The sequence below is a fragment of the Dothidotthia symphoricarpi genome, assembly GCF_010015815.1.
Source record: "Dothidotthia symphoricarpi CBS 119687 unplaced genomic scaffold P153scaffold_16, whole genome shotgun sequence".
Lineage (NCBI taxonomy): Eukaryota > Fungi > Ascomycota > Dothideomycetes > Pleosporales > Dothidotthiaceae > Dothidotthia > Dothidotthia symphoricarpi.
This window is the reverse complement of record NW_022985023.1, coordinates 397,792-425,494: the sequence shown is the minus strand read 5'-3', so window position 1 is coordinate 425,494 and position 27,703 is coordinate 397,792. Positions and strand designations below refer to the sequence as shown.

The 27,703-nt window shown below is 51.5% G+C and overlaps 14 protein-coding genes across 14 annotated transcripts; 6 read left to right on the top strand and 8 right to left on the bottom strand.

Moving 5' to 3' along the window:
- Positions 1 to 27: 27 nt before the first annotated feature.
- P153DRAFT_345451 (uncharacterized protein) lies at positions 28 to 2,037 on the bottom strand (the record flags this gene model as incomplete). The annotated part of the gene is made up of 4 exons (XM_033666088.1): positions 1,818 to 2,037; positions 1,356 to 1,419; positions 822 to 1,238; positions 28 to 485 (listed from the first exon to the last, which is right to left on the bottom strand). Exons 1-4 carry the CDS (start codon positions 1,926 to 1,928, stop codon positions 28 to 30), a joined length of 1,050 nt encoding a protein of 349 aa, XP_033521219.1. The 5' UTR covers positions 1,929 to 2,037.
- Positions 2,038 to 2,176: 139 nt separating this feature from the next.
- On the top strand, positions 2,177 to 3,943 carry P153DRAFT_368867 (mannose-6-phosphate isomerase). The gene is made up of 5 exons (XM_033668629.1): positions 2,177 to 2,280; positions 2,333 to 2,353; positions 2,411 to 2,499; positions 2,547 to 2,784; positions 2,836 to 3,943. Exons 1-5 carry the CDS (start codon positions 2,250 to 2,252, stop codon positions 3,807 to 3,809), a joined length of 1,353 nt encoding a protein of 450 aa, XP_033521218.1. The 5' UTR covers positions 2,177 to 2,249; the 3' UTR covers positions 3,810 to 3,943.
- P153DRAFT_70978 (uncharacterized protein) lies at positions 3,913 to 5,062 on the bottom strand. Its single transcript, XM_033673359.1, has 2 exons — positions 4,544 to 5,062; positions 3,913 to 4,449 (listed from the first exon to the last, which is right to left on the bottom strand). Exons 1-2 carry the CDS (start codon positions 4,875 to 4,877, stop codon positions 4,016 to 4,018), a joined length of 768 nt encoding a protein of 255 aa, XP_033521217.1. The 5' UTR covers positions 4,878 to 5,062; the 3' UTR covers positions 3,913 to 4,015.
- A 1,029-nt stretch (positions 5,063 to 6,091) lies between these two features.
- Positions 6,092 to 6,601, bottom strand: P153DRAFT_388145 (small nuclear ribonucleoprotein Sm D2; the record flags this gene model as incomplete). The annotated part of the gene is made up of 4 exons (XM_033670729.1): positions 6,092 to 6,134; positions 6,184 to 6,441; positions 6,500 to 6,532; positions 6,582 to 6,601. 4 exons carry the CDS (start codon positions 6,599 to 6,601, stop codon positions 6,092 to 6,094), a joined length of 354 nt encoding a protein of 117 aa, XP_033521216.1.
- A 362-nt stretch (positions 6,602 to 6,963) lies between these two features.
- On the top strand, positions 6,964 to 11,685 carry P153DRAFT_70823 (uncharacterized protein). Its single transcript, XM_033673358.1, has 3 exons — positions 6,964 to 7,354; positions 7,408 to 7,561; positions 7,613 to 11,685. The coding sequence occupies exons 1-3, from the start codon at positions 7,240 to 7,242 to the stop codon at positions 11,283 to 11,285; spliced, it is 3,942 nt and encodes a 1,313-aa protein (XP_033521215.1). The 5' UTR covers positions 6,964 to 7,239; the 3' UTR covers positions 11,286 to 11,685.
- Positions 11,686 to 11,754: 69 nt separating this feature from the next.
- P153DRAFT_296579 (uncharacterized protein) lies at positions 11,755 to 12,591 on the top strand (the record flags this gene model as incomplete). Its single annotated transcript, XM_033664094.1, has 2 exons — positions 11,755 to 11,911; positions 11,960 to 12,591. 2 exons carry the CDS (start codon positions 11,755 to 11,757, stop codon positions 12,589 to 12,591), a joined length of 789 nt encoding a protein of 262 aa, XP_033521214.1.
- Positions 12,592 to 12,955: 364 nt separating this feature from the next.
- P153DRAFT_368864 (uncharacterized protein) lies at positions 12,956 to 14,593 on the top strand. Its single transcript, XM_033668628.1, has one exon. It carries the CDS (start codon positions 13,427 to 13,429, stop codon positions 14,336 to 14,338), a length of 912 nt encoding a protein of 303 aa, XP_033521213.1. The 5' UTR covers positions 12,956 to 13,426; the 3' UTR covers positions 14,339 to 14,593.
- A 673-nt stretch (positions 14,594 to 15,266) lies between these two features.
- On the bottom strand, positions 15,267 to 15,955 carry P153DRAFT_296786 (L30e-like protein; the record flags this gene model as incomplete). Its single annotated transcript, XM_033664111.1, has 3 exons — positions 15,267 to 15,438; positions 15,696 to 15,863; positions 15,915 to 15,955. The coding sequence occupies 3 exons, from the start codon at positions 15,953 to 15,955 to the stop codon at positions 15,267 to 15,269; spliced, it is 381 nt and encodes a 126-aa protein (XP_033521212.1).
- Positions 15,956 to 16,266: 311 nt separating this feature from the next.
- Positions 16,267 to 17,458, top strand: P153DRAFT_368862 (vacuolar ATP synthase 16 kDa proteolipid subunit). The gene is made up of 5 exons (XM_033668627.1): positions 16,267 to 16,317; positions 16,469 to 16,481; positions 16,619 to 16,748; positions 16,839 to 17,099; positions 17,150 to 17,458. Exons 1-5 carry the CDS (start codon positions 16,301 to 16,303, stop codon positions 17,212 to 17,214), a joined length of 486 nt encoding a protein of 161 aa, XP_033521211.1. The 5' UTR covers positions 16,267 to 16,300; the 3' UTR covers positions 17,215 to 17,458.
- A 389-nt stretch (positions 17,459 to 17,847) lies between these two features.
- On the bottom strand, positions 17,848 to 19,055 carry P153DRAFT_368860 (NAD(P)-binding protein). The gene has a single exon (XM_033668626.1). It carries the CDS (start codon positions 18,936 to 18,938, stop codon positions 17,940 to 17,942), a length of 999 nt encoding a protein of 332 aa, XP_033521210.1. The 5' UTR covers positions 18,939 to 19,055; the 3' UTR covers positions 17,848 to 17,939.
- A 520-nt stretch (positions 19,056 to 19,575) lies between these two features.
- P153DRAFT_296734 (uncharacterized protein) lies at positions 19,576 to 20,664 on the bottom strand (the record flags this gene model as incomplete). The annotated part of the gene is made up of 1 exon (XM_033664107.1): positions 19,576 to 20,664. One exon carries the CDS (start codon positions 20,662 to 20,664, stop codon positions 19,576 to 19,578), a length of 1,089 nt encoding a protein of 362 aa, XP_033521209.1.
- Positions 20,665 to 20,883: 219 nt separating this feature from the next.
- Positions 20,884 to 21,552, bottom strand: P153DRAFT_70752 (uncharacterized protein). The gene has a single exon (XM_033673356.1). It carries the CDS (start codon positions 21,304 to 21,306, stop codon positions 20,971 to 20,973), a length of 336 nt encoding a protein of 111 aa, XP_033521208.1. The 5' UTR covers positions 21,307 to 21,552; the 3' UTR covers positions 20,884 to 20,970.
- Positions 21,553 to 21,797: 245 nt separating this feature from the next.
- P153DRAFT_297008 (uncharacterized protein) lies at positions 21,798 to 23,601 on the bottom strand (the record flags this gene model as incomplete). The annotated part of the gene is made up of 2 exons (XM_033664131.1): positions 21,798 to 23,156; positions 23,215 to 23,601. 2 exons carry the CDS (start codon positions 23,599 to 23,601, stop codon positions 21,798 to 21,800), a joined length of 1,746 nt encoding a protein of 581 aa, XP_033521207.1.
- Positions 23,602 to 23,762: 161 nt separating this feature from the next.
- P153DRAFT_70755 (uncharacterized protein) lies at positions 23,763 to 26,521 on the top strand. The gene is made up of 2 exons (XM_033673357.1): positions 23,763 to 24,927; positions 24,977 to 26,521. The coding sequence occupies exons 1-2, from the start codon at positions 23,923 to 23,925 to the stop codon at positions 26,336 to 26,338; spliced, it is 2,367 nt and encodes a 788-aa protein (XP_033521206.1). The 5' UTR covers positions 23,763 to 23,922; the 3' UTR covers positions 26,339 to 26,521.
- Positions 26,522 to 27,703: the final 1,182 nt, after the last annotated feature.

Below are 27,703 nucleotides of genomic sequence, written 5' to 3'. Positions count from 1 at the left end.
CACCCACCCAACAATCACCCCCAACAATCACTTATCATTCAAAACATACCTCCTCTCAACACTCATCTCCCGATCCGCCTCATCCTCCCCCTCAAACCTAAGCCTAACCAAATTCCTCCTCCCCTCCCCCTCCTCCTCCCTCTTAACCCTCCCCTCCGCCGCCCTCCAAGCAGCCACAACCTCCGCCTTATAAAACGTCGTCGTCCCGGGATAAAGCGCGAGAACATTCCTGCCCTTCCCCAGATCCTGAGCCGTGAGATTGGAGGCCGGGGGCGGAATAGCAACGAGGTGGTTGACGGAGGCGCGGTAAGGCTGTGACGGGGTCGGGGGGTCGGGGTCCGCGTCGATGATCTCGTAGCGGCGTTGTTTTCCCTCGCCGATTACGGAGGTTACCCGGCAGAGGATGCCTTCGCCTTCTGCCGAGGCGCGTTGCTTGGTGTTGCGGTAGAGGACTTCGGTTGTGGGGGTTAGGCGGGGTTTGGGGTCTGGGGGGTGGTGTGTGTTAGTTTTGAGGTTGGAACACGGGAGAGATGGACGGACGGACGGACGAGTGAGTGAATGAATGAACGAATCGAGACAAAGACGGTTGTTGTTACAAAATCTCTCGACTAGACTAAGAAGAAAATCTAGGAAAAAGCTTTTTTGTTCGCGGAGGGAGGGGGGTATCATCTGCCAGATTTGTGGGAAAAAATGCGGGAACACCGTTTGAGAGGGGAACCCCTAGAACCGACATGAATTTTGGGGGCAAAAAAAAGAGCCCACTCAGCGAGCAGCGCCTTTCCTGGAAGAAGAAGTGGAGAAGGAATATCGCTTCTTCTTACCCTTGTTCGAATCGTCCTTGTCGTCCTCGGCCTTGACGCTGCCCTCCCTGACCGGCACCGATCCTGCTCTGCTCCCTGCCGACTTCGCCACGAGTCGGTCTTTCTGACTGATGACGACCTTTGGGCTGGGCCCGCCGGAACTCTCCACGGCCACGTCGCGGTCTTCCACGTCTGTGAGCTTGCGCTTGCCTTGGCGGTCGCGTTGGGACTTGCCCACGCTGGTTGCGCGCGAGGCGGAAGAGGTGGGGAGGTCTTCTGGGCTGCGGAGTGCGGAGAGAATGCTGATCTGCGTGCAGATGTCGTCGACGCCATCGCCGGATTTGACTTGCTTGACGATCTGTTCCGTCAGGCGGATGTTTTCCCGCAGCTTCTCCTCGAGTTCGTCGTCTAGGCGGTCGGAAGGCGCGTCACCGCGGGCTACTATGGTTAGTCATTGTAGGACGTAGTGGTCTCGATAAGCTTTGCACTCATCGACTGACGATTGCAAGATATGCTGAAGAGGTTCAGGATGATCATTGGCGGTTGGGGACGTACCTATGCGAGTATCTTGATCGGCTCGTATCTCGGTGATCCTCTTCTCACATGCATCGGATTGCGCCTACGCTTGATCAGTCTATGTGGAGTGGACAATGTGAAATAAAAGACTCGTGAAAGAAGTGATCATGTTTTGTAGTAAATAAGCTCAACGTGGTTTCAATACATCAGCGTTATGGCCGAAGCACATCATACCAGAAGTTTATCAATCTGTTTAGCTGTTTTTTTGATGTTATGCCAAAGTCTGAGTTGGTCTTTTTCATCCCTGCGATATCGACTCCGGGAGCTACGCTTATCCTCGTCCACATACCCATCCGAGTTTTTGAGTTGTTGCAGTATTCTGCTTACTTTCGGTTTGGGTGTGGTGGACGACTTGTTTTCGAGAGCAGGAGTGGATGACATGTTGGGTAATTGTATGTCCGCGAAACAATGAAAACTTATGTGGGGGAAATAAATGCTTACCAGGAGTTGGTCTATCCGCCGTGCATCAGCTCGGATTTGGTTCCAGAGTGATCTTTCCTCGTCGAACTCGTCCTTGAGTGGCCCGCCGCGGGGCCTGTTGCGCGCCGCCATGCAGGCGAGGAGCGCTCTCGCCGCTGAACTGTTCTTGCTGCAAGCAAAGAACTGCGACGGCCAAGAGCTGCCTGATTGTGAAGTTGAGGAAGTGGTGATTGAGAAGGGGAATTGAAGTATAGACGCCGTGAGGGATCAGCGAATGCAGGGCAAGGGCAGCCGGGAAGGCTAAGGCTGAAAGAGGTATAGCGGTGGAGCTTAATCGAACCGCAGGACTTGCGATTATGCGGAGGTGGCAGAGCACAGACTCTACCAAAGTTAACTTCAACCAGACGGAGCTGTTCTTTTTCCATTACACTGAACATTTTCACGGCTTTCAATATGCGCAATCCTTTGATCAGACTTCAATGCGGTAAGCTTGTTTTCGAGAACCGCCGAATATACCAAACTGACCAAAATTGCAGGCGTCAACAGCTACGACTGGGGTGCGATGCTGCCCCGCGCCATGATTTAATTATCGGCTGTATGCTGAAGCTTGCCAGGGAAGGTCGGTAAGACCTCTGCTGCCGCCAAATTCGGAGCTGCGACAGCTTCAGACTTCTCGATTGAAGAAGAGAAGCCCTATGCCGAGGCATGGTTTTCCCAATAGTCGTCATCTTGATATGCTAACTGATGTAGCTATGGATGGGCACCCACCCCTCGCTTCCTTCCAAGGACCTCGAGACACAGCAGACATTGCTTGAGCTTGTTGATCAAACTCCAGGCCTACTCTCGCTCGACATTGCTGAGCGCTATGAGAACAAGCTACCTTTCCTGTTCAAGGTTTTGTCCATTGGGAAGGCTTTGAGCATCCAGGCGCACCCCAACAAGAAGCTTGCGGAGCAGCTCCATTCTAAGGACCCCAAGAACTACCCAGGTTAGACTTCTGTGTCAAACTACTGCAACGATGGCTAACTTTCTATTGTAGATGACAACCACAAACCTGAGATGACCATTGCGGTCACCCCCTTCGATGGCCTGTGTGGTTTCCGACCTCTTGCCGAAATCGCCCATTTCCTCAAGACCGTCCCTTCATTTCGAGAGCTCGTTGGCGAGGAGGAAGCAAAGAACTTCGAAGACACAGTCAAGGGCAAGGAGACATCAGACAAGGAATCCGACGTCGAAGCAAACAAAAAGGCCCTCCAGTCCGCCTTCACAAAAGTCATGAACACAGAAAAAGACGCCCTATCCTCCGCAACCTCCTCGCTCATCGAATCCGCGAAATCCGAAGGTTCAAGCTTCGCCGGCGAAGGCGGGCCCTCCAATGATGGCAAGGAGCTCGCTGACCTCGTTGTCCGCCTGAACGACCAGTTCCCCGGCGATATCGGCCTTTTCGTGCAGTTCTTCCTCAACTACGTCAAGCTCGAGGTCGGCGAGGCCATGTTCCTCAAGGCCGACGACATCCACGCGTACCTCTCCGGCGACATCATCGAGTGCATGGCATCGTCCGACAACGTCGTGCGCGCGGGCTTCACTCCCAAATTCAAGGACGTGAGCACACTGACGACCATGTTGACGTACTCGTATGCTCCAATCAGTGAGCAGAAGATGAACCCCACGGATTACCCGTACGCAACGTTCAACGCGGCGGCATACAGCTCAAACTCTTCTGCTACCCTGTACAACCCGCCAATTCCGGAGTTCGCTGTCGTTAGGTCGGCGCTGAACAGGTCGGGTGCTAAGGTCACTTTCAGGTCAATTGAAGGACCCAGCATTATACTTTGCACCAAGGGTAAGGGAACCATCAGTGTCGGTAATAAGACGGAGAAGCTTGAGGAGGGCTATGTGTTCTTCGTTGGTGCTACGGCGGAAGTCGTAATCGAGAGCGAGACGGGCGCGGAGGAGGATGGCGAGGGTCTGGTGCTGTTCAAAGCATTCTGCGAGATCGAGGAGGAGAAGTAGAAGCTGTGTGATGAGACATGAATTGACGACCATTTAGGGGTTCACGCGGGAACCCAGTATGTAAAATCTTCTGGTCATATACGAAAAATTGTATATCGATGCGTCGCTTTCCACGATCCAGAATGCCACAAACCCGTGATATCGTCCTAAACGCCAACGCTATGCATGCCTGTTCCTAAACTCATGATATCGTAGTTCATTCCACATCATGCCTTGTCTTCCTCCTCGTCACTGCTGTCTGCCCGCTCTTCCCAACCTGCCAACCGCCGCAGTATCCGGTTCTCCTCCTTCAACTCCTTGATTGCACTCTGCAGCGGCTCCTCCGCCCGGCTTTGTGTTTGCAGCGCCTGCCTTGCGTAATCGGCGACGCGGCCCAGTCCTGCCTGCCACTCTGCATGTTCGAGCCGTAGGGACATGGATGTGGAGCGCTCGTTGTCCAGTAGCGTCTGGTAGTGTTTGTGCAGTGCGAGCATGGACTGTGTCTGATTGTATGCGTAGGGGCGTAGTTTATCGAGGAGGAGTGTGAGTGCGTTCTCGTAGTCTGTAATGAGGGTCTGGAGGGATGTGTTCGAGGTGGAGAGGTCGGAGAGTTGCTTCTGTGCGGCGGAGAGCTGGGTGTTGAGTTCGGCGGTGCGGGATGCTATTTGGCCACATATTAGCCTTGTCGTCCTATACGAAGAGCTCACTCATAGCTGGTATCTAGTGTTCGGGATGCATCGGAGGTGGTGACATACCGTTCAGTTCCCCATTCACCTCCCTCACTCCCAACTCCGCAACCCCACCCTCCTCTGCGGCCCGTGCTTGGATGGCCTGCACCCCGTTCACGATGCTCAGCGTCTGCGCGCGGTTCTCCTCCAAGAGCTGGCTCAGCTGCTGTATCACGCCCCACAGGTAGTTCATATCTGTCTGCTGGCCGCCCGATGGCAGACCGTTGACCAGCGGTACACCATTCTGCTGTGCGCCGCCCATGCCGTTGACCTGGGAGCCTGGTTGTGATGGTGAGGGGGACGGCGGAGCGCGAGGCATGTTGGGGTTGCCGTTTGAGTCGAGGAAGGAGTAGCTATTCATGGCGAGGAAGTGTGGTCGAGGTGGGTCTGAGTAGTGGGTTGTGGCGGCGCGCGGCGCGTGTCGAGCTGTGCGGTTGGTGTGTGGGGATGATTGGTGGGGTGTGCTTTTTGCAGTGGTTTCGATGACGCGACGGTGATTGTTGGGGTGATTTACGTGTTGCTTATGCAGGTGGAGTGCAATCTAGATTCTTTGCATGGTCAGGGTGTGCGGAGAGCATCCAAGTCTCCGAATACAGGGTCTCGATCTAGCACGTTTTGGGACATGTTGTCTTGGCACCGAACAATTTGAGTGAATGCTCCAGTAACCGCTACTAACAGTTTACTATAACCCCTTAGTCTAGGCACTGTGCATCTCCGCATCTGGGTTTCCAGTGGAGATCGAGCGCTGTAATCAACGGTCCTTCAAACCTTCCTAATTAGGACGATAGGTGTCGGATTATGCACGTGAAGATTACTCATTGAGATTGGCCATGACTGGTGGTTTGGGAAGCGAGGGGAAGAATAAGAAACACGAAAAAGCAAGCTCAAGATGAAAAAAATGCGGCTGTGCAAGGTATGGACTGAGCGCGTCGTATGGTATTACAGATTGCAGGCGTTGTTCAAGACATGGTCGACTGGCGATAGTCTCAAGTAACAGGATTCAAACGTCTAGGACGAGAAAGAGCGAGAAGTGATATCATGACTGTGATTGTTATGATTCATGCCGTCCAAGTGTGCCGGGCAGAATTTCCAGAGCGAGATGTGCCACTGTGGTGGACAGCTTTCCATCCCTCGGCGCCATATTGTGCCATACTGTGCCATCGTCCAGCAATAAGTAAGCTGAAACCCTTGACTTCCTAGCACACAGTCAAGCTCAGATCGCAGATTTCACAATGTTGCGTCCCTTGTGCCCAGTCGTTGGGTAGATGTCCAAGATGGTAAAAGTCGAGTACGAGACGGTAGCTCCATAAAGCGCGTTGGACATATCTAGGACGAATTTGACGTAAAAGGCCGAAGCGGAAGACTCCACGCGATTGTAAATGTTTATGCGCACAGTCTTGTCGAGTTCCTATTGGTCCTGAGTGAGGGAGTGAAGAAGAGAAAACTGAGGGATATCGCTTGATCGATTCGTTCGGTGGTGCCGGTTTCACTATTATCATGTAACTTTTCATTCATCCAAACTCCAATTCGTGATCGAGGTTGTTTTCCAACTTAATCCCGCCGTACTCCCATCGCTTAAGACAACAAGACAAGGATGACTGAATCGCCTCGCAGAAACCTAAGGGAATTAGCAAGATAGGCAGAACATCGAGATAATTCCAACATACATCTTCGAGATGAAGCGGTCCTTGTTGACCTTCCTCCCGTACTGCCCGTTCCCCAAACGCGGGGTCTCTGTCCACATCTCCTTGGCGTTCTCGAGAACCATGTTGCAATGGCGATCAAAGGCCTTGACGCGCGCCAGGATCTTTCGGTTGTTGCGGCATGATATCAAGACCTGGGTGCGCGAGCGAACAGCGGTCTGGAGGATGGAGAGAGGACCGGTGGTGAGCTCGTGCTCTTCAACCTGAGCGACTTCATATTCTCTAAGTGAAAGCGTCAGCATGCCGCATGCGATGAGCAGAGGGTAGGGCGTGTGCATACGTCAATTCCGACCGGGGCTTGGAGAGCAGCTCCCTGTGCACTGTCAGCGCATGTAGTCCAAGGCACCAACAATAGTACGCACTGGATCTTGGCGTCGACCATGTTGTCGGTGGGAGGTATATGTAGCCGTTGGAGCTGGGTAAATGTTAGCCTTTGCTGTCCGACTTTCTGCCTGGAAATGTTCGCGAGTGATGCTTCGCGGGGTGCAAAACTCTACGCAGACAAATAAGACGGGTGCGGCGACTGACTTGGCTTGTTCTGAAACAACAGAATATTTGGTGGGAGAAAACCTTGTGCAGTTGGACGTCGAGCACGAAGTTCGAGGTGAGGGAGCTTGCCTGGCAGTCACGTTGGACTCGCGTTTAGCTCTTCTAGGCTAGCAAGAATGTAGCTAGATCCCGCGATGGGACTTTAGCCTCAACCTTCGAAGCTCGTGCCTCCAGCCTTACGACATCATTATATCGACGCTATTTCGCGGTTCCTCCGTGGATTTTTACGCGTGCTGTTGCCTGTGGAGGTGTTACACGCGACTCGGATATTTAAGAACGTGCAAAATCCCCCTTGATCGCGTCCAAGTTCGCGTTTCCGTAGCTCGCTTCACGCTCTATCCAACGCGTCGCGATGCCGGCCAGCCACCGACGTCCGATCGCCGTACCGTAGTCACTGCTCATCCCCCTACCAACCGCGACCTCGCCTAGCACCTCCGCGACACGACGTGCTCACCCGCCCCATGAGCAGCCATGTCCACCCCATGCAGTACCATGGCGGAGAGTGTAGCCATGCAGCAAACGACGGCGTCTCCAGCTGCCGTCGATGAGGATAATATGGGCGACATTCCGCGAAGACCAATGCGAGGCAAGCATGTCTAGTATCTGAGACGTCTCCTTTCTAACACCCTGCGCCTGCAGTCAAGGTACTCTACACGTTCGATGACCAGAACAAGTCAAACTGCCTTGCACGGCTGCCGAACGCTTTGAATGTCCCGGTGGTGGCTCTTGACGAGAACACACAGGTGGGAGTCATAGAACTCAAGACGTGCATACAGGCAATCGTCGCAGCAAGGTAGGTCTAGTCAATACTCCGCCATCGACACGCACGTGCTCACCGCTTCAGCCCGGAACTCGTAGCCAGGCTGGGTCACGACTACACCGTTTACGCCTATGACTTCTCCGAGTACGAGACGCCTCTGGTCGGCCAGGGCATGCTATCATGGATCCTTGCCTCTGCCTCTACTACTCCAAATGCCCCTGCCGACGAATCACAAACCATGGTCACTGGCCGTGTGTGCAAGAACATCCTGGGTCTCTTCTCGAATGGAATCAAGGAGACGCTGGAGGTTAAGCTCAAGCTAGTGCCTGTCCCGACATGCATGCAGAAGGAATACGTCGAGAACATGGAGCGCTATCACAGCCTGAGCCAGCTGATGCCTGAAAAGTTCGACTACAATGCGTGGGCCGACTTTCTGAAGGAGAACCCCACTCTTGGTCAACTAGCACAACCGGCTCCAGGATTCTTCGACACGCCCGCACAACGCTCTTCATTTGGCGGCGTGGAGCCATTCCACCAGATGCTTACCCGCCACAGCCCTTCTCAGGAGCCAATGCGGAACGATGCCTTCTTCGACGAATCAAATATGTCATTCAACTCCCAGCCGACCCGAGCCTCCAGCCCTGCTATGAGCAGCATCTCTTTCCACCACTACCAGTATAACCCAGACTCGCGACCTGCGTCGAGAGCCTCCGTCCGGAGCGAAGCTGGTCCTGTTCCACAACAACACGCACAACAACATACACAACATCACACACAACAATATCCTCAGCAATATCCTCAACCTCACACCCAACAGTTTCCAAATCAACCCAACTATGTTATCGAAGAACAGGAAGATGGGCCACCAAGGAAGCGAGCGCGCATTACCCAAGCAAAGAGACCCAAGAAGACTCCCCTACTTACCCATCACGAGTCGTTGCGTGTGACCGCCAGTACCGCCGCTTCTGTACGACTCCATAAGCCTCTTACGGCCAGTTCCGCAGCTGCACTTGCCTCCGCTGAGCTGGTACCTCGGGCTCCTACCCCTCGACCGGGGGATGCAGCTTTCGGTCCGCGTGGACTTCGCCGTCCCCCAGCACCAAGTACTTTGCGACATGCCTCGATGGATGGAGGTCGTCCGTACATGTCTCCATACGACACCAGTTCCTTCTCGGATAATGCAACGGACTCGGCCGATGATGAAAGAGGGGTAAGTCCTGGTGACACACCCACGGATCTGCCCTCCTCCCCTCCACTAGTCCCAAAACGTACTGTATCACCTTCTCCGTCAAGTCCAAATCTGCCGACTCTGCCTCCCCCAACCGATTCTGGGTTTGTCAGTGACATGGTGCTGGGTCGTGAAGACGATGGCATGGAATCTGGAAACAAAACATGGGACGGAAGTGATCTTCCTACTGCACCAGAAGCAAGAGCCAAGCGGAAGCAGACGAGATCACAGCAACCTTGGCAGGAAGTCAATCCAGGGCCAACTGAGCTACTCCCCCAGTCCTATGTCCCTCGACCGAAACAATACGTCCCCAGATCACGTTCGATGCTACCAATTACTGAGAGTGTTGAGCAGGATACGGACAATGTGCAGATTGCCAACTCGTATGCTACGAGAGACGGCGCGCTCGAGTTGTGTGCATCACGGCAGCAACAGTCGATCAACGGGGCATGCACCAAACTGCATCCTGGTCAAGATATGTCACAGCCAGATGGCTTGAAAGCCGGGTCGCCAGATACTATCGTATCATATGTTTCTCCCGCTAGCGAAAATGAAGTTCAGATGTACAGCCGCTCCGCGACACCGAATCTACCTACACAGAAACCGAGAGCATCGAGAGCGAGAGGGCTCCCAAGATCACACACTTGGTCTGGTGCGGGCGAGCCTATGTCAGACGCGCCTATTTCCGTCGATGGTAATCCTCGGAGTGGTGGACACGCTAAGAGAAAGAAACAACTGAAAGAAAAGTTGGAGAAGGCCATTGCCGCTGGAGAGATGCCTGAGCATTGCAACAATTGTGGGGAAATCGACACGCCAACTTGGAGAAAAGCCTATACTCGTGTTGAACTCGGCTCACCCGATGGAATCGAACTTTCTACTGAAGCGGCAGGCACTGGTATCGTTGGTTATGAGGTTATCGAGCCCACGGAAGATAACATTGCCGAGAAAAAGTACCGTATCTTCAAAAACAACATAACACCAGAGGAGAAGACCTGGAAACTATTTGAGGCGCTCACGCTGTGCAATCCTTGCGGATTATGGCTGATCAAGAAGAAGGAAATGCGGCCGCAGAAGCAATGGAACAAGGCGGCAAAACCTGCCAAACGCAAGCGAAATCAGACCTCAGCTAGCCGTTCAAAATCACTAGGGCAGGATGATGACTTGGTGTCCGATGCCGTCGTGCCTCCATCTGATGCTATCGTGCCTGTTGAGCAGGAAACGATCGTTGCTTCATTTCAAGGTGCTCTGAATGAAGAGATGCTACCACCACCGCATGTCCAAGAGCGTGCAGAAAGTTTCCAGACGACTGAGAACGAAATTGGGCTGAATCACGAAGCGGCACAAGCGGCGTTTCGACGTGCGGTTGAGTCCAGCCCAGCTGGTTTCCGCGGGAGTAAAAACTCTCCAATTGATATCGATCCCGACCTCACACCCAGACCCACTCGGCGAATACTTTTCCCATCGCCCCGTAAAGATGGCGAGACCAAGTCTTTGGTTGACAATCAAGTTGTTCCTTCTACAACTTCCAAAGATGCTCCAAGCCACGTTGCTGACAAGGATGCTCCAATAGAAAAGCCCCGCTGTGAACGATGCAAGAAGATCAAGAAAGGCTGCGATCGCGAACGACCCTGCCAACGATGCAAAGATGCCGGTATCGGCCATGATGGTTGTATTCCGTGCGATGTGCCAAAGGTGGCGTGGTTCAACCTCGACCGATTACGATCATTGCCAAGTGTCGAGCAGGACACTGCTGACAAGGAAAATTGTCCACCACCACCAGTCGCCCAGGAAGATCATGACTTTACTGACCTATTTGAGGATCCTGTCTCTCCAATAATAACACCAAAGAAGAGTCAGCCTTTCCAAGATCTCCTCAAGACCCCAACGCCAGGTTCTCGTCGTCGGCCCTTACTGACCCCAAAGCGCGGTGCTGAGAGTGCTGGCCTGCTCTTGACGCCGTCTCGTAATATATTTACACCACGAGGCAGCCGTGCTGCGACAATGGCACCCGAAACCCCGTTCACTCGTCAGCTCAACGCCCTTCTCAAGTCTGACGGCATTACGTCGTCTCCGGGTCAAGCCCTTGATTTCTCCGAATTTCCTTCTTTCAACACACCTGGTCGTACCGGGACACATTTTACCGACTTCATGCCTGACGACTTTCTATCTAGCGACATGCCTATGACGAGTTCACCACCGAGAGCAGGTACTCTCGGCTTAGGCTTCGATCTGTACGAGGACCCGAATACATCGACCATCGGGCTATGGAGCGATGCGAACATATTTGGTAGCGATCTCTTGATGTCAGGTTTTGACGACGGACACCAGCGTATGGAACTGGTTGAGGGTCCAGACACCACCGCCCTTCTTAAGATGAATGTGGGTGGCATCACTGTTGACTTTGCGTCAATGATCGAAGATGTCGTTGGCGTCGTGAATAATGATGCGGATATGGAGGAGATACGCAAGAGCACTGAGGTTGAAAGCCAAAGCCTGGCGAAGACACCTGAGACTCCTGTAACAGAGTAGCTTTCAAGACTCCATTGGATAACGACGGCCTTGACATGACGATTCGACATTTGCATATTACGGAAGGCGTTCGGCGATTTGTATATGCATGAGCGGCATTACGCAATGAGAGGATGAAGCATGATTCTATTGTATATAAACGGTTTGAAGTGGTGGCTTTTTGGAATATCACGACGCCAATTGGCATTCGAGTATGAGCACTATGATTCGCCTGTAGCAGGGCTCTGAAGACAGCCAATACAATCAATCGTCTCTTCATCTTTTGATGCATGACTTCTTCTATCTCAGCCATGCTTTGTTTCACACGACTAGTTGAATAGTGGTGTTCTCGATACAGCTCGTCACATGCTTGACGCGTTATCCACGAAACGCGCTAGCACCCCACAAACGCGAGTCCAACATCGTCACTGCAAGCTCTCGAATAGTTTTGCAACTAAACTCAACACACCAGGAACGTGCCTCATACAACATGTCTAAACAAGGCACCGTTGTCGAGCAAAAGCAACTCTTCCTCCAAACACGAAAACAGCTACTGTCGCGAGGCATCGCGCCCTCAGAACGCCTGCGCACCATTGCAAATGAAGGCGGCATCGAGCTAAGCGTCCTGAAAGGCGTGTTGGACAAAGGTACGCGGATCAAGAAATGCATGACTGGGTGATTGCTAATTCCACCAGTCAACCGCGACCTCAAACAGCACTCGCGAATTGTATACAGTCGGCAAATGCTAGAACACGTTGTCTCCCAAATCGATGACTTGTACTGGGATTCCGGGGCTCTGCAACACCTCGAAGAGGAAGATGGGGATGCAGGGACAGATGCAGACGACGATGGACATACGGTATACCAAACCGATGATCTCACACAAGACGAGTGCATTGCGCGCCTACCTACCGTCTTCCCACAGTCTTCCAACCCACACCATGACGACGACAATACCGATGTAGAGATCAGCAGAGATGACTACACGACCGCGCTATCACGCCTTCAAGCCCTCTCCGCGCGCCGCCAAACACTGCAGAACTCTCTCAATACAAGCCGCATGTTGCTGGAGCTGCTGGAGCCGTATAAAACACCAAAGGAAAGCGTACAGCCAAATCTCGTGTGGAAGGATGCGCCGCTGGGGGCGGAGTTGGGCAAGACAAGGAGTCTGGCGATTAGAGTCGCGGGGAGAGTCGCGGAGAGGTTCGGGGATGTACAGGTCCCTGCTACTGCGGAGGAGGACGGGGATGGGGATGTGGATATGAGGGGGTTTGGGGGCAGGGACGAGGGGAGGAGGAAGGTGGATGAGGTGCTTTCTGGGTGGTAAATGGATTAGATTAGGTTGGATCTGGGCTTTGGCGTTTGGGATGGAATGTGATACCCCGTGACTTTTAGATCTCAGTCTTGTGCACATCGCGTTTCTCTAGATTTTATTAGTCGAATGACTCTGGTCACAGAGCTGCTGTCACTCAGGAAAGAGAACAACAAACCTATGACGTATCTCTTTGGTCATTCGTCAGCCTCGTCTTGCTTGCGAAATGCTTATCTGCCTTGTCGTTGGTGGTCTCCTGCAAGATGCATCCGATAGCTGTTCCGAACTTATGCTGAACAAATTAGTAAGATTAATTACCTACATCGCACCCTTTCGGGACTGACGGCAACAACGACAGGCTCGAGGCTTCCAAGCAGTTCCAAATTGAGCTTTGTATTTGTCTAGTCGTGCATTCACCAAGGAACGCAACAACTCACAGACTACCTTCACAGCGCAAGTCGCATGCTACCCGCGTTCAACAACATTGAAGAACCTGGGTGTCGGAGACGGTCGGGGATGTCGAGTAGAAACGAGAGCCAAAGTTGCACTGCCCGGCTGTTCCGGCTAAGACAAACGCTTAAGCAAGAACAAGCTTTCCCAGTCTTTTACTCCTAACATGGCGGAGCAAGGCTGTAGGTTAACAAAAGGCGTTGGCGGCCTCCCTTCACGCCAATCTTCTGCCATCTTGACTCTCTTACCCTCAGATCTTTTCATTCGTCATCACCCTTTTTCTTCATCTTTTTAACGTATCTTAGTTTCACATTTTAGTAGGTCAAACAGACTGCAGACTAAACAGCCCGCTGAAAGTAATGACACATATCTTCTAATTAAACTTCTCCTTCACGAAGCTATGCCACCTTCACTTCCTCCGAGTAGGGCATCTACATCGAGCTCAGCATCCTCAAACCTAAGCATACCAAACCAGCCCATCGCCCGTGCAAGACCTCTCCAACCTCCCCGAAACAACACACGAAGAGAGAGGTTTCTCACGGACCTGAAAAGCCCCATGGACCCAACAACCTACACTATTCCAACAGAACATAGGAACGACACAACAACCACCGTTCGCGAGTACCTCCGTTCCAAACAGAGGGCAAAGATCTGTAGCACTAGCGTCTTGCGGTTTCTCCTCACTGTCGTCCTTTGCACGATATGTGCTGGAGTGCTCTGCGCATTCGAGAGGAAAGAGAACCTGAATACAGGCTACACGCAGCTCTTCAACGCACTTTTGACGGTAATTCCACTACTTATTGCGTTCAACTTTAGCATCTCGCTCCAAAGCTATATGAAGATCCTCCGCTGGTGGGTTCTTGCACAATGGTATTGGCCGCTGCCGCAGTTCGACGGGATCATGGATGCTGCGTCTTTAGGAGGGATTCCAAGGCTGATAAAGTGCTCACGAAGGCAAAGATGGGTGTGCGTCCCAACTATGGTGAATCTCAGTTGTGTTTTATGGCTTTTGGTCCATGTTATTGGCGCCGTGAGCGTGGCCCTTCTCAGCCTGGCTTACAACACTGGCGAGAGTAACGGCATTGTGACTCGAGGCGGAAATGTCAGTGTCCTGAACTTGACGAGTAACTCTGTTCTCGACAATGCGGGTATGAGCAACAACTCGGTATTCGACAACGCATGGTACTACGGGACCTACAGCTCACGTCCGTCGAAGGAATCAGTGTCCGCCAAGGCAACGTGTGAGCTCTACGATGGTGTAACTTCGTCACTAGGATACAAAGCGTATATGACTTGGGAATCAAGACAGTAGATTTCCGGAAGGTTGGTATGATTGATCAGCTGCAGGTGCTCGATGCATGCTGTGTTTTTTGTTGTCAAGAGAGTTGGAAAGGTCTTTCGGTTTGTTCCATAGATTCCCTTGGCCTATACTATCAGACTGCGGCGACTGTTTGCTCGAGTATCTCTCATGAGGAACTTACACGAGGCGTTATTTGGTTTCGTGAGATATAAGCAGTTGCTACACAGGAAATCCTTAAAACCAAATTAAGCAGTAAATCGAATAATTTGAGTGAATCGGAATATTTGAACCATGAACCCAAACCACCCTCTTCATGAAGTGCATCATGATTGTGTCTCCCCAATAGAGCCATGTTCAACCTACATGTGCAGTTACAGCATCCTCTAACATCCTGGTTGTATGGATACACATGTGTATAAGCTACCTCATAGCTGAAAGAGATGTGTTCGGTATGAAACCTGGTCCTCGAGTGGGGAAAATGAGCGGACAGGAGGAGCAATATGCTTGTGTCAATGATCAATAAGCATTGAAGTGGTGATGGTGATGGGCAAGGCCACGACCCATCCAATGAGGGCCTAGAGATTCCATGCAACCGACATGTCTTCAAAGCTTGAGTTTTATTCGCGAGGAGAACCAACCATGCATCAGTGCTCTCTTACGCTTCGAGTATGAATCACTGTGATTAAAATGAATGAACTATCAACGTGAGTCATCACGAATTGGAGTACGGGAAGTTGTGTGTGAGAGAGTAGTTGAAATTTGATAAGAGTCAGTGCCGAAACGAAATCAGCACCTCATTCTCAATCTACGTACAGAGACGTTTGGACAATTTTTCATTCCAAGGCCCTGGTGCTTTTATCCATCCGTAGATCTTGCAAATTCCAATCTCCCTTCAGACTCTAGTCGCACTCGTCTCTATCCGTACAACCGTAGTGTGCGTCTAGATCTGGAGACGCTCGACCTTGTTCTTGAGAGTCTGGATCTGGCCCATCAAATCGGAGGCCTCGTTGGTGGTAATGGAAGCGGCGATGACGGCGCGAGCTACTCCGCAGGCGCGGCCGAGTGCCATCTTGCTGGGAACGTACACGTAAGGGACGTTCTTGTCCTCGCAGCTAGGTAAGAGTCAGCCAATGCTCAAGTTTCGATAGATTGTACGTCGAAGAATAGCCAGTAAACCTTCCGCACCTCCACACAACGCCAGAAATTAATCCTGACAAAAATCTTCTGGCTGGTGGGCATCGCGTACAAATTCGAGTTGGTTACAATTTTCAACAAATTGCTCAAGCCAAACTCGGGGTTGTGTGGGTTGCGCAAGGTGGATGATGGCCAGTTCTTCAATAACAAAAAGATATTTGGGGTTGCAACTTACAGCAGAGGAAGATGGAGAAGAATGGCAAGGGGAGAAGTATCAGCGGCGAGGATGACAATCTCGGCGATACCACGGTTCAGCGTCTTGGTAGCTTCGTTGGCTCCCTTCTTCAGCTGGCGGTAGTGGGTGGCCTGCTGGACAAGGTCGAGGATCTCTTGCGAGAGAGCCCTGTTTGTGGTCAGTTTGTGCGCAAGTATGGGCTATACTAGGTAAACTTACTGGTCGGCCTGGGGCCAAGCAGCGGAGTTGTCTTCGGCCATTGTGTGTTTGGAGGTGTATAAAGGTGTAAATGTGTATTCGGTTCACTGCTTAGCTCGCCCGAAGGAGGGTTCACTGCTTTGCTCGCCTGGGGGATAGTTGGAAGATGAGTGGTGGAGCAATGAAGTCGAACATGTCCAGACTATTTTTTCTGATGCGCCGACGCACCGACCACCTTAGCGCGATGTTTATGTCAGCGCCAATGGAAGAGTTGCATTCGCCAACATCGTCACCACCGTCTCGACACAACAACCGCCTCCGTCGTCGCATCCACCACGTCTGCCCATCTCATCTACGATCTCGAAGCTCCTCTAGACGACCCGTCGAACCCATAAACCACCGCAAAGATGGTTTCCGAACTCTGGTGAGTGCATGCAGAGCTCTTCTGCTCGATGGCGCAGGCAGCTCCAGCTTGCCTCTGCCGAGATAAGCTGCAGCTCGCAGGCGTCCACAGCGCATTGAAGCAGTCTTCTCCCACTGTATTGAAAGAACACGCGCTAACACCGTCGTCACAGCCCCGTCTATGCTGTAAGTCCTTTGGAACCAACTTCCCGCTTTGCCCCCTTCCGCGGCCAGCATCGCGACGACACACAGCTTCCGCGCTCCTCTGTGCATCGACCAGCACGATGCATCCTATCGCGTAAAACGTACTAATGACTGAATAGCCCTTCTTCGGCGCGATGGGCTGCACATCAGCCATCGTCTTCGCGTGCTTCGGAGCCGCCTACGGAACTGCCAAGGCCGGTGTTGGTGTTTCTGCCATGGGTGTCCTCCGCCCTGACTTGATCGTCAAGAGTACGTTACTCGCGCCCCTTCGCGTAGGGCTAAGCTAGTCTTTGACGGCTTGATGCTCGATGCTGGAGCTTATTGCTGACTGCCGCACAGACATTATTCCTGTCGTCATGGCGGGTATTATTGGTATCTACGGTCTCGTCGTGTCCGTGTTGATCTCGAACGGTCTTAAGCAAGAGTCCTCGCTCTTCGCCAACTTCATCCAGCTCGGTGCTGGTCTTGCTGTCGGTCTGTCCGGTATGGCTGCTGGTTTCGCCATCGGCATTGTCGGTGACGCTGGTGTGCGAGGAACTGCCCAGCAGCCCAGGTTGTTCGTCGGCATGATTTTGATCCTGATTTTCGCCGAAGTCTTGGGTACGTACAGCGCAACGTCACAACTGAAGCCACTGCTAACCCATAACCAGGTCTGTACGGTCTCATTGTCGCCCTTCTCATGAACGCGAAGGCTGGTGATGACAAGTGCTACTAAGCAATACCTCGTCTCCAACGGTTGCAGCCCACGACAAGACTCCTGCATCAGACAAACATTCGTCTCGAGCTAGGCTGAACACGTATAACTGGCATGATATCTCGTACTTGCATGGCGCTCATGAACATTATGCGCGACATGTTCTTGTGTATATCCTTACTATGTCCTGTATGACAAATATCAAGAGGGTTGAAGGTGTGAGTTGGTAGTGAGGTGGTGGTAAATAATGGATATGGGAAGCGGCGAAAGCGGTCCATTTGATGGCGTGTATTCTAGGGTCTCATCAGTTGTTTTGCACTTAGAAACGGAATGCATTGGTTCTACGAATATGTTTACTTATATTGCGACTCTCTGCGCGTACCGGGTTACAGTCCTGGTTGTGATATCTGCTGCCGCCTTCAGTGACTTCTCTCCAGACTTAGCTTATGAGATAACATCGGCATGAGTCTCGACATTATATTTTGTAGTCAGGTAAGTACATACCTCTCTACGGGAGTATCGGCTCAGAGGATCTCAGAGTGTCTTTTGCTGTATGTCTTTGATGATATATGATGCAATGCCGACGACGTGAACAAGCCTGAGAGGAACTTGGTTCTAGTTGTTCATGTTCGAGGTTCTCTGTTTCTATGAACGCTCTTATCTACATCTGATGATTGCGCAGAGGTTGCTGTAGTACCCCTAACTCACTCAATAGCAGGTCTATTCTTCTTTCTCCAGCGTCTCATCTATATTCCACCGGGGAACAACAGCCCATTCTCCTTCCTAGAATTCTCCAGCACCTTGAGAATACCCATACTAAGCGTCTCATACTTCTCCATGCTCTTCCAATCCTCCTCCTCAATCAGCCTCGCAAACTCAACCGCCTCCTCCTTGAGATTCAAGTCCGCAGGCTCCTTCTTCCCCGCCAACTCAGTCTTCGTCTTCGTCTTAGCATCCCTAAACACCACGCTCTCGATATCCGTAACCGAGCTGAATATCAGCGTGCCCTTCTCGCCGTAAATCTCCGACACGGTATCCGAGTGGTAGATCTTGCTGTGGCACAGATACACGCTGAACTTGGGGTACTGCAGGATAATCTTGCCCGCGCCGTCGCAACCCGTGGCGATTGTAACAGGCCAGTACGTAGACTTGTCAGGCGCGCCGAAGAGGTCCAGAGCCGCGGATACGCAGTACACGCCGAGGTCTACGAGGGCGCCGCCGCCCATCTCCAGGTTGAAGATGTTGGGCACCTCGCCGGCGAGCACTTGCTCGTAGCGCGCCGAGTACTGCGCGTACGTGATGCTTGCGCCGTAGATGGGGCCCAGTTTCTCCATGCTCTGCTTTAGGATCTTGAAGTTTGCTTCTTGGATGTGGCGGAAGGCTTCGACGAGGATGACCTTCTTCTCCTTTGCGAGCTTGAAGAGGTCCTCTAGCTCTTCGACCGTGGAGCACGATGGCTTCTCGACTACGACGTGCTTGCCGGCTTGGAGCATCTGCTTGGCTTGCGCGTAGTGTAGGATGTTCGGGGACGCGACGTAGACGGCGGTGATGTTTGCGTCGTTTGCGAGGGCGTCGAGCGAGGTGTGGAGAGTGACCTTCTGGCCCTCATATTTCGAGGCGAACTCTTTTGCTGTCTCTTCCTTCCGCGAGTACACGGCTGCGAGATTCCATTTTCCACTTGATTGGGCGCCACGGATGAACGAGTGCGTGATCCAGCTTGTTCCGATGATGCCGAAGTTGATCATGTTGGGTGATAATGTGATGGAGGTTTGTAGGATGGGTGATGGTGCAGTAAATGCTGTGAGGTGAGTTATGGACTCATGGCTGGAGGGGCGACCCCACATCCGAAGCTCTTGTGGAGTACGTCAAAGCTGGAGATGCCGAATCCAGTAATGGCAGCCGCAAGCATCCACTAAATCTTACCTAAACACAGCAGTACCCGAGATGCAAGGCATCTGAACATTGCACTACACATTCGAGAGCGAGAAGATGTTGTCAAATACTTTATTGAGTTACTTGAGAAAGTCCAAGTCATCTTGGAAGTAGCCTATGTGCTATCTCGCTGTACAAAGCCGAAAATGCTTCAGGAGGGTATCATGCTAGTGACGGCGTACTCCATCGCATCGCGAAATGCATCATACCATATACGTGGAAGTAGTTCATGGCTTGCTTTGTAGCAGTGGTGTTCGTCAGAACGTGTCGTAGGTGGAAAGCGAACCATCGTAAAGCAAAAAAACACACCCATTAGAGCAGGAATAAGTCAAACCCACGCAAAAACCCAGATCAAAACTCCAAAAAATGCAGCAAACCCAAACTTCCAATGATGCAATGTGTGAGCAACGCGAAGCTGCCGGAGACTGTCGACTCCAGTATTGAAATCAATCAGTCCTCCCAGACAGTGTCCAAGCTCAAGTCGACGCGCCTCTCAGCACCGCAGACACTCCATCTCTTCCTGGAGTCTCTCTTGCCGAAGCCAAAGTTGCGGCCACGGCCTTCTGGCACATCCAAGCTGGATCGCCTGGGCTCTCCACCATCCTCCTGGTCAGCTGCCGCTTTCAATTTGGCAATTCGTTCTGCTTCTATAGCCTGTTCTTCGGCATCAGGACTATCTTCGATCGTCTCCAAGGACGAGATGGATGGACTGCGAGATCGCATTGAAGTCGGTGTCGACGGGACGGACGACGAAGCCAGCGACCAGGGGTAGTGCTCGTTGAACTTGGATGGCGCAAGGAGCGGTGAGGAGGCTGTAGACGTCGGTGTGCCAACGACAGGGGCGCTTGTGAGTGGTCCGCCAAGGGGCATTGACATCTGGTGGAGAGGCGACGCTGGCCGTCGTCGCCTCGACAGTGAACCCGTGCTGCTGTATAAGCTTGACACTCCTGAGCCGGCTCTGGGAGTGAGCTCTAGCTCAGCGTCCTCGGATATGTCACACACACTGGGCGCACCTTCGAAAGAACTGATCGAGGTTGAACGAATGCCAATGCCATATCGCTCTGGAGTGCTCGATATGGTAGGTCGAGTCTCGGATCCCCGTGGACTTCGCGTCCGTTTGGGTGACCGCAATGGAGACGAAGGTCGGGCAAACGGCATGGGCGAGAGCGAAGGCGAGGGTGAGAGCGAAAGATGTCCGACTGTGTGCATGATGGTGGGTAGTGAATGGGCGCGCATCATGGGGGGCGCGTTGAGGAATCCAGAACTGCTCTGGGAGCGCAGATGAGGCCGCGCGAAGGTGGGCTGGCTGCGCGGCTGTGAGAGGTATGTGGACATAGTCTCAAGTGACGGGTCAGTTCGCGAGCGAGGAGTCGAGGGCCGTCGCGACGATGTACTGTCGTCGGACGTGTTGCTGAGCTGGCGGACAAGCGTATTGGCTTCACCCGTGGGCTCGGTGTCTGGGAAGCTGGCTAGTCGTCGAGACTGGTGCTCGGAAGGGGTCGTCGACGTGATGGACTGGTACACGTCCTGTCCTAACATGTCTGGGGAGGATATCGATAGCGGTATTTCGTAAGGGCTTCGAAAGACCGTCGTGACGGAGCGAGCAGTCGAGGTGGTCACACGGGAGTCGTCCTGCTTGGACGGCGAGGAGTAACGATGTGTGGCTGTCATGGCGGCGAGCTGCGAGAATACATAATCCAGCGCTAGGATTCGCGTATTCGACGTGAAGCTACGGGATGCAGGGGAGAATAGTGTTGTTTTTGTCGTTCTGGTCTCGTGGGACGCAGGTGGTACCTTGCGTGTAGCGTTTCAGCCGTCAGGCAGTGAATGTCGGACGACTACTAGCTAGTCGGGCCTATTTCTGTTTGGCAGGCGCACGTCGCAGACAGAAGGCGACAGACAACGTGCGAGGTCACCGCCCACAGAGTCGGAGCAGTGAAGCAGGCTGCAGGTGAACCTTGCGATGTTGCTGCTGCGCTGAGGGGCCGTTGAATGTCCTGCAGGGGTTGTTGGGTTGCTTTGAAGGGTCGCGATAAGCTGAACAATGACAAAAGCAATGACGTGCAGGCAATGAAGCTGAGGATCTCGGGTTACACCACCTGCTCTCCTGTTATTTGGCGGAAGGCATAAAGTACATTCTCGCTCTCTGACTTCTGTTTGGCTGCGCCTTTGAGCCGCCATCACCCCGTGATTGGGGTGCCAAGCCACTACTGCAAGACCCTGATTTTGACGCGCATACGGGTGGGCCGAATTTGCCACTACACCAGGCCGTCTTCGCCGGAATACAAAAGTCGGTGTCTTGAATCACGTCAGGCTCATATTACAAAACCCATTTCTAGACCGCACTGTGTGTATACCAGTATCTAGCTGTGCAAACACCAGATTACAGGAGCTGCAGATGTTCATGCAGTTTGTCATGGCCTCTCCACATGGTCAAATTAGGCTGTAGCGGAGAAAGTACTCGCCTGAATCGCTTAGTACTCATAATCTTCCGAAGGACGAATATCAGGTCTCAAGATCGACAACTACGAAGGAGCTCGTTCTTCTTGACCGGACATGCCTTGCGAAGTTTGTGGTCAAAGCGTCCGGTCACTCGAAACAGCTCATTCGTCGTACTCGAGGCGAGCATGACGAACTCTAGGTTGAGCTCACATCGCTGCTACTGATATCGTTCAATCCAAGCTGTTGAACTGTTGCAGATTCTTTTCCAGCGGCGCGACAACACCATCAAACACCGCGTGTTGGAAGAGCTCGTTGTCGAGATTCGTATCCTTCCGATCGAAGTCACACCTGATGCATCGTCTGACCACATCTGCGTACCGCTTCCCAGCTTCAAACTCGATTTCGTTCTGGACAACTCGTTCAGCAGTACACCAAGAGACTCCTGGCGTACCCTGACAGTCGAGGTCACATGGTAACTGCAGCTCCTCGATCAACTTCCCGTACCAAAGCTCGATAAGCAAGACGCCGAGCGTGAACAGCGTCTGATTCCGGATGACTCTGTGTGTTGCTGGCTGAGCGTTGGTAAACTGGCTGCCAGCTGTCGTGGACAACTTGCGGTAAACAAAGGGATGCTCGTAGATAGACGCCATGGGGGGGCCTGGTCGTTGTATAAAGTAGACATCCTCATTACCCCATTGCTCGTCCAGCCACGGTGTCTTATAAAGCTGCAGCACACTTGATGCCAGGTCGACGGAAACCCTGAGCTTGTCCTGTTGCGTCAGGCGTTGACTGACGTTGGCACGTCCATGTAACACATCTCGCAGAGAGTATGCTGCCCATTGGTGTTGATTGCAGTTGGTTGGTGTGTCCAATGGGTAGATGCCGTGTTTTCGCTTGACGCTGTCAAGAAGGTAGCCAACACACATATCTCTTTGTGGTTGTTGCAATCTAGCAATTGCCTTGCAAAGGTCTTGTATCTGTTCTGGTGTGGGCTTGGCAGTCAGTATGGTTTGTTGCCCGACAACAGTCAATGTCGAGCCAGGAGAGCGAGTGCTTTGTCGAGCCTGTATATCGAGCTGATTGAACCGAACTCGTCTGCTGGATACATGAGGCGCACAGGTACTCGACGTAGGCGATGGTAGAGCCACACGCTTGGGATGGTCAAGAATACACCGGATGTCCGCTTCTTTCCATAACGTGGGTGCCAATGTTGGAGAGGCGACATTGGCAGTGTAAGTGAATATCACTCGGAAAGGTGTATGTTCGAGCAGATCCTCCTCTTTCTCCAGCTTGTTCCTGCTTTCTAACCGTAGCTTTACCGCGTGATTCTGACACCCGCACTGTAGTCCTGATCGTAGTGTCTCATATAAGCTGCGTGCATAGCTCTGTAATGCCTTGAAATTGGGGCACAATCGAGCCCTTGTGTCCGTCCTGGATGGCTCGAGTTCCAGGGACTGCTTCGTAAGACGAGTCAATGCCTGGTTGAAATTCTTTAGGTTGCTCAGTTGTTCTGCAAAGTCTGATTTGGAGATACAAAAGTGAAGACGTTTGTACTCTTGTTTGAATAGATTGGGGTCGCTGAATTGAGGCTAACGTCTATGAGTTGCTATCTTCCAAAAAGAGTTGAAGTGGAAAGAGCGACCATACCTTCCCGTCAGGGTCCAACGCTAACTTCTTCATCATCAGGTTGCAAGCCAACTCCATTCCTTTGACGTTCTCAATGTAGATTTCATATGCCCCTCTCAATCTGTCTTTTAACTTCATCTCAATATCACGCTCTTTCCAGATGTCGCTCCCCGCATTTGAGACGAAGTTGGCCATATGCTCGATCCTTACTATCCCTGTCAGGAGCTGCTCCATCGTGTTGATGAATATGCTGCGTTCAGTATTCATCTGAAGAATCAGAGACCGCATCTCGGACTTGTATCGAAAAAACCGTTTCGCAGTGGCAATGCCGGCGGCGTAATGTTCGAAGGCTGAAATGACGAGTGGCAGTGATCCGAGAACAACGCCTGCAACCTCGAATCCAGACATCGCGGGACGAAAGTTCGGCAGACCGTATATATCACAGAGAGTTTGCTCTGGTTATTATTGCAGGTGTAAAACATCGGCAACGAGTGCAGATGATGTTGTCGACAATGAGGTAAGGCTGAGAGAAGTTGAGCTTGAATAAGCACGTGTGGCCCTGCAGATGCGCCCAACCTCGAAAGTTCCCCTCAGCCTAGTGGGCATAGATGAAGTGCAACACAGCATCGGTTACTCTATTCTCAAAGCCACATATATCGGATATATCGTACAAAAACCCCAGATCCTTTGTCGAACCTCAGTCATCTAGCCGCGGAGGGTACGGGCATCATGGCTCTCAAAGGGCCGGGTGACCCATCCTCGATCGCCAACCATGTCCAAGCCTGTTTTAATGGCTTCCAAATAGTCTACAATGGTCTTGTGAATGCAGAGTTACACATCAAAGGCAAACTGCCTCCTGGAGTTGTCAATGATGAGGTTGGCCGGTTTCGACTATGGTGCGGAAACATTGGAGCACATCGCAGTGGCAGAAGCTCCCTCGACCACAGACTTCGTGAAGCCTCCCATATACGGGATCAGGTGCTTGAACTTTTGCGGGATCTGATTACAGTCTTGCAGGAAGCGACCGACATCATCACCGGAGAACGCGTTTCTTGGGAAGATTTGTCAGATTCAGAATCAGACCTCTCGGAGGATGGCCACGAACCGGAGCAAGACCGATCGACGACAGAACTTGGGCAACTCGTATCCAACGTGGCTGAGATCAATACTTGTCTCATGCGACTTTCAATGGCGATACGCAATCCAGCACCCCATGACCAATTCAACAATTCCAGTCAGATCGATGTCGCTCACTATGAATCCTTCGACATTGAGCATGTACGAGGCAAATTCCCGGACGCAAGTGAGCATTTGATAGACCGACTAGGCAAAGCGATCTCTCGCCGACGTCAGTATCTTCGGTACCGTCAGGAACATAGAGAAAGGCTCGCCTATGATTTGGAAGAACAGCCACAAGAGATCGCAATAAAATATCGTACTACCGTTACCGCACCATCAACAAAGATCAAGAGTACTGTGGCGTCGTCAATTCCAATAGTTGTTAAGGCTAGCAACTCTGTCATTGAGTTAAGCCACAACCACTTTTACGAGGATGTTCTATCGCAAACGTCCTATGCATCTTCGGCAAATGATTCGATCAGATTACGGCCCCCGCAGCTACCAACAGATGGTCAAGATGGCGACCCCTTCGAGTGTCCCCTATGTTTTCGGTTCACCTCTGTCAGACAAGTGACTGCTTGGCACAAACATGTCTATCGAGATCTTCAGCCTTATGTAAGTTCAATATTGATTGCTATGAAACTAGCATCTGACCCTTGACAAGATATGTACGTTCGAGGCCTGCGAGATCCCAGACCGTATGTACGAGTCAAGACACGAGTGGTTCAACCATGAGCTGCAAGCACATCGAACATGGTGGGAATGTATTGAGGGATGTAACCAACCTTTTCAGTCGCCAGACAGCTTTCGCGAACATACATGGCACGAACACACCGACCTAGCAAGTGAAGAACGCATATCCGATCTTATGCGGAGTTGCGAAAGAAAGGCCCAAGTAGAGACAGAAGTGGACTGTGCGCTATGTCAACAAAAGCTTCCCTCGCTCAACCAGTTGTGTCGCCATTTGGCGAAGCATCACGAAGAACTCTCTCTGTTCGCGTTGCCTTCGCATATGAAAGAGGACCTTCCAGTGAGCGATGACGAAGAAGACAATGCCGATTCAATATCTTTGCCCAGTGCCACTGATAACGAATGGACGGCACCCCCTTTACCTGTCATCTGCTCGTCTTGTCACTTGGTGATTGGAGGTGAGAGCGAGAAGAAGCTGACAGCTCTTACCAAACATATCAGGGAAGCTCATTCGCTATTAGTTGAGAACAGTTCTCCGATCGGCAGCGGATCTGAACTGTTCATCAGGGCTAGAGGGTTGCTGGATCGATCACCATCTACTGTGGACTCTATTGATGATAAGGAAATCATGTCAAGCCTGCTCGGCTCAGATCTGAAGCAACGCTTTGGTATCTACTTCAATACTTGGGCTGATTTGAAAAGGTGGACCATTGATAGTCTCAGTGCATCGCGGTCTTCCGAGGAAATTGAGCACCTCAGGCTACTTCAAGCTGTGCATTACCTACTCATTTCTGTATATCCATATAATAGACGCCTGGAAGGAGGCGGCGTGGACGTACAGATTTTTGATCGACGCCCAGGTCAAAGTGCCTCATTCTTCACGGGTCAGATGTTTTTACAACTCGAATCTCTGGAACTGCACATACCCTCTTTGGGAGAAACATGGGGCATCAACTATACCGATATGAATTCTCCTCGAATTTCCGATGAGATCGACGTATATACGTCAGTGTTCCTGCGTGGACCGGGAACTGCTAAGCCATGGATGAGTAAACTGACGATCACTCCATCTGATGTAAGCGACATGGAAGATATAGTAAGAGCATTGTTGGAAAAAGGCGTGGTACTCGATCAACACCTTTCAGATGCCAACTATGTTTCTGAGAACATGACACCATTCAATAATCTGCCGTCCGTTTCATACCATGTTGATGGACATGGACTTCCGCGCACCTCACAAACCATGCCACATTCTGTGACTACAAAGCCGCAGAAAAAGCCAACCCGCTTTACAAGACCTTGGAAAAGAAGCCAAGCGGATTGGGGGGACATTTGAGCTGAACATGCGTCTGAGTTTGCCATACTGCCTCGAAAAAATACAACAGTACCCGCTGAGGGCCCAGAGCTCTTCGAAGAAGAATTTGCCAACTCAAACTTGGACGGTTATACAGAAGAACTCTTTTCTCCAGATGCACACGAGGAAGGAGAGGACGAAGATTTGTGACCAGATCGATGGCGGGAGACAGGTAAATTGAAGAGTAAAAGAAGGCGTCTAGATCTTCTGACTAAATTCGATTGAATTGACAAGGTCGGATGGGGCTCACGAGGCTCCCGCGATTTGTATGCGGAATCGCTGTGGGAGATGGCGCTCATTGAAACAGATATGGGATAGGTGACCGCCACCGAGCGGGTTGGGTTCAAATGGATCAAGTAGGACTGCACTGCATGGCACTATCACAATTTTCTCTTCTTCAAAGTATATACATAGCGTTGTTGTTATTGTTCATCTCGTGGCGAAAAGCATGCTCTCTTCTTTTGTCATACTCTTTTCCTTGACCCTACCTATCTGCATTGGCCGTATCGAAGTGACGTGAATCGAACTAGGGACTGTGTTTCTCGAATAAACAATGAAAAATATGGTAGCCAGTAATCGATCAACCTGCCTATGTGTACACAACAATTGAATGGATTGTACGTGGGTGAATACTTACTATCCTCGTTCTTTCTCGGACCAAACACGAAAGATTAGATTAATTTAACCAGAATAGATCGTAGGTCGTTGAATACACACATACAAGAGTCAAGTCGTCATCCTTTCTGCCAATCTTCAGCGTAATGACGCCTGTTCTAGAAGCAGATAGACGCAACACAATGCTATTCTAACGCAGTATGGAGCTGAAATCTCATCCCTCTAAAAAGAAATACAAGGGGTTAGGGTAGGATGACTTAGTATCCTGACACCGAAGATGAACAGGTATATAAATAACTCATCAAGAGAAATGTAGAGACGATGTCAACGTTCCATAAGTTTATTTCAACATGAGGAAGAAGAACATAAAATTTTCATATGAGTGTTGATTCCAAGAAAATAGTGTATCATCGTTCTGCGTTCGATTGAAAAGAGAAAGACGACAGACACTGGAGTAAGAACCCAGCACCAGCACAACGAAATGCACAATCGTTACACCGAGCAAACACGCCCTATAACCATCTACCCATGTACTCTCCCCTAGAGCGCCACCCAAGAAACACACCCCAATAACACCGCCAATGCAAACACTCCATATCCCATCCTTCCCATCACACAACACCTCAAATATCATGCTCCGCACTCACCTTCTTACTCCTCGCAGCCTGCATCTTCCCCAAAATGGTCGTACTCTTCGCCTTACTCTCAATCTGCTCAGCACTAGACAAACTC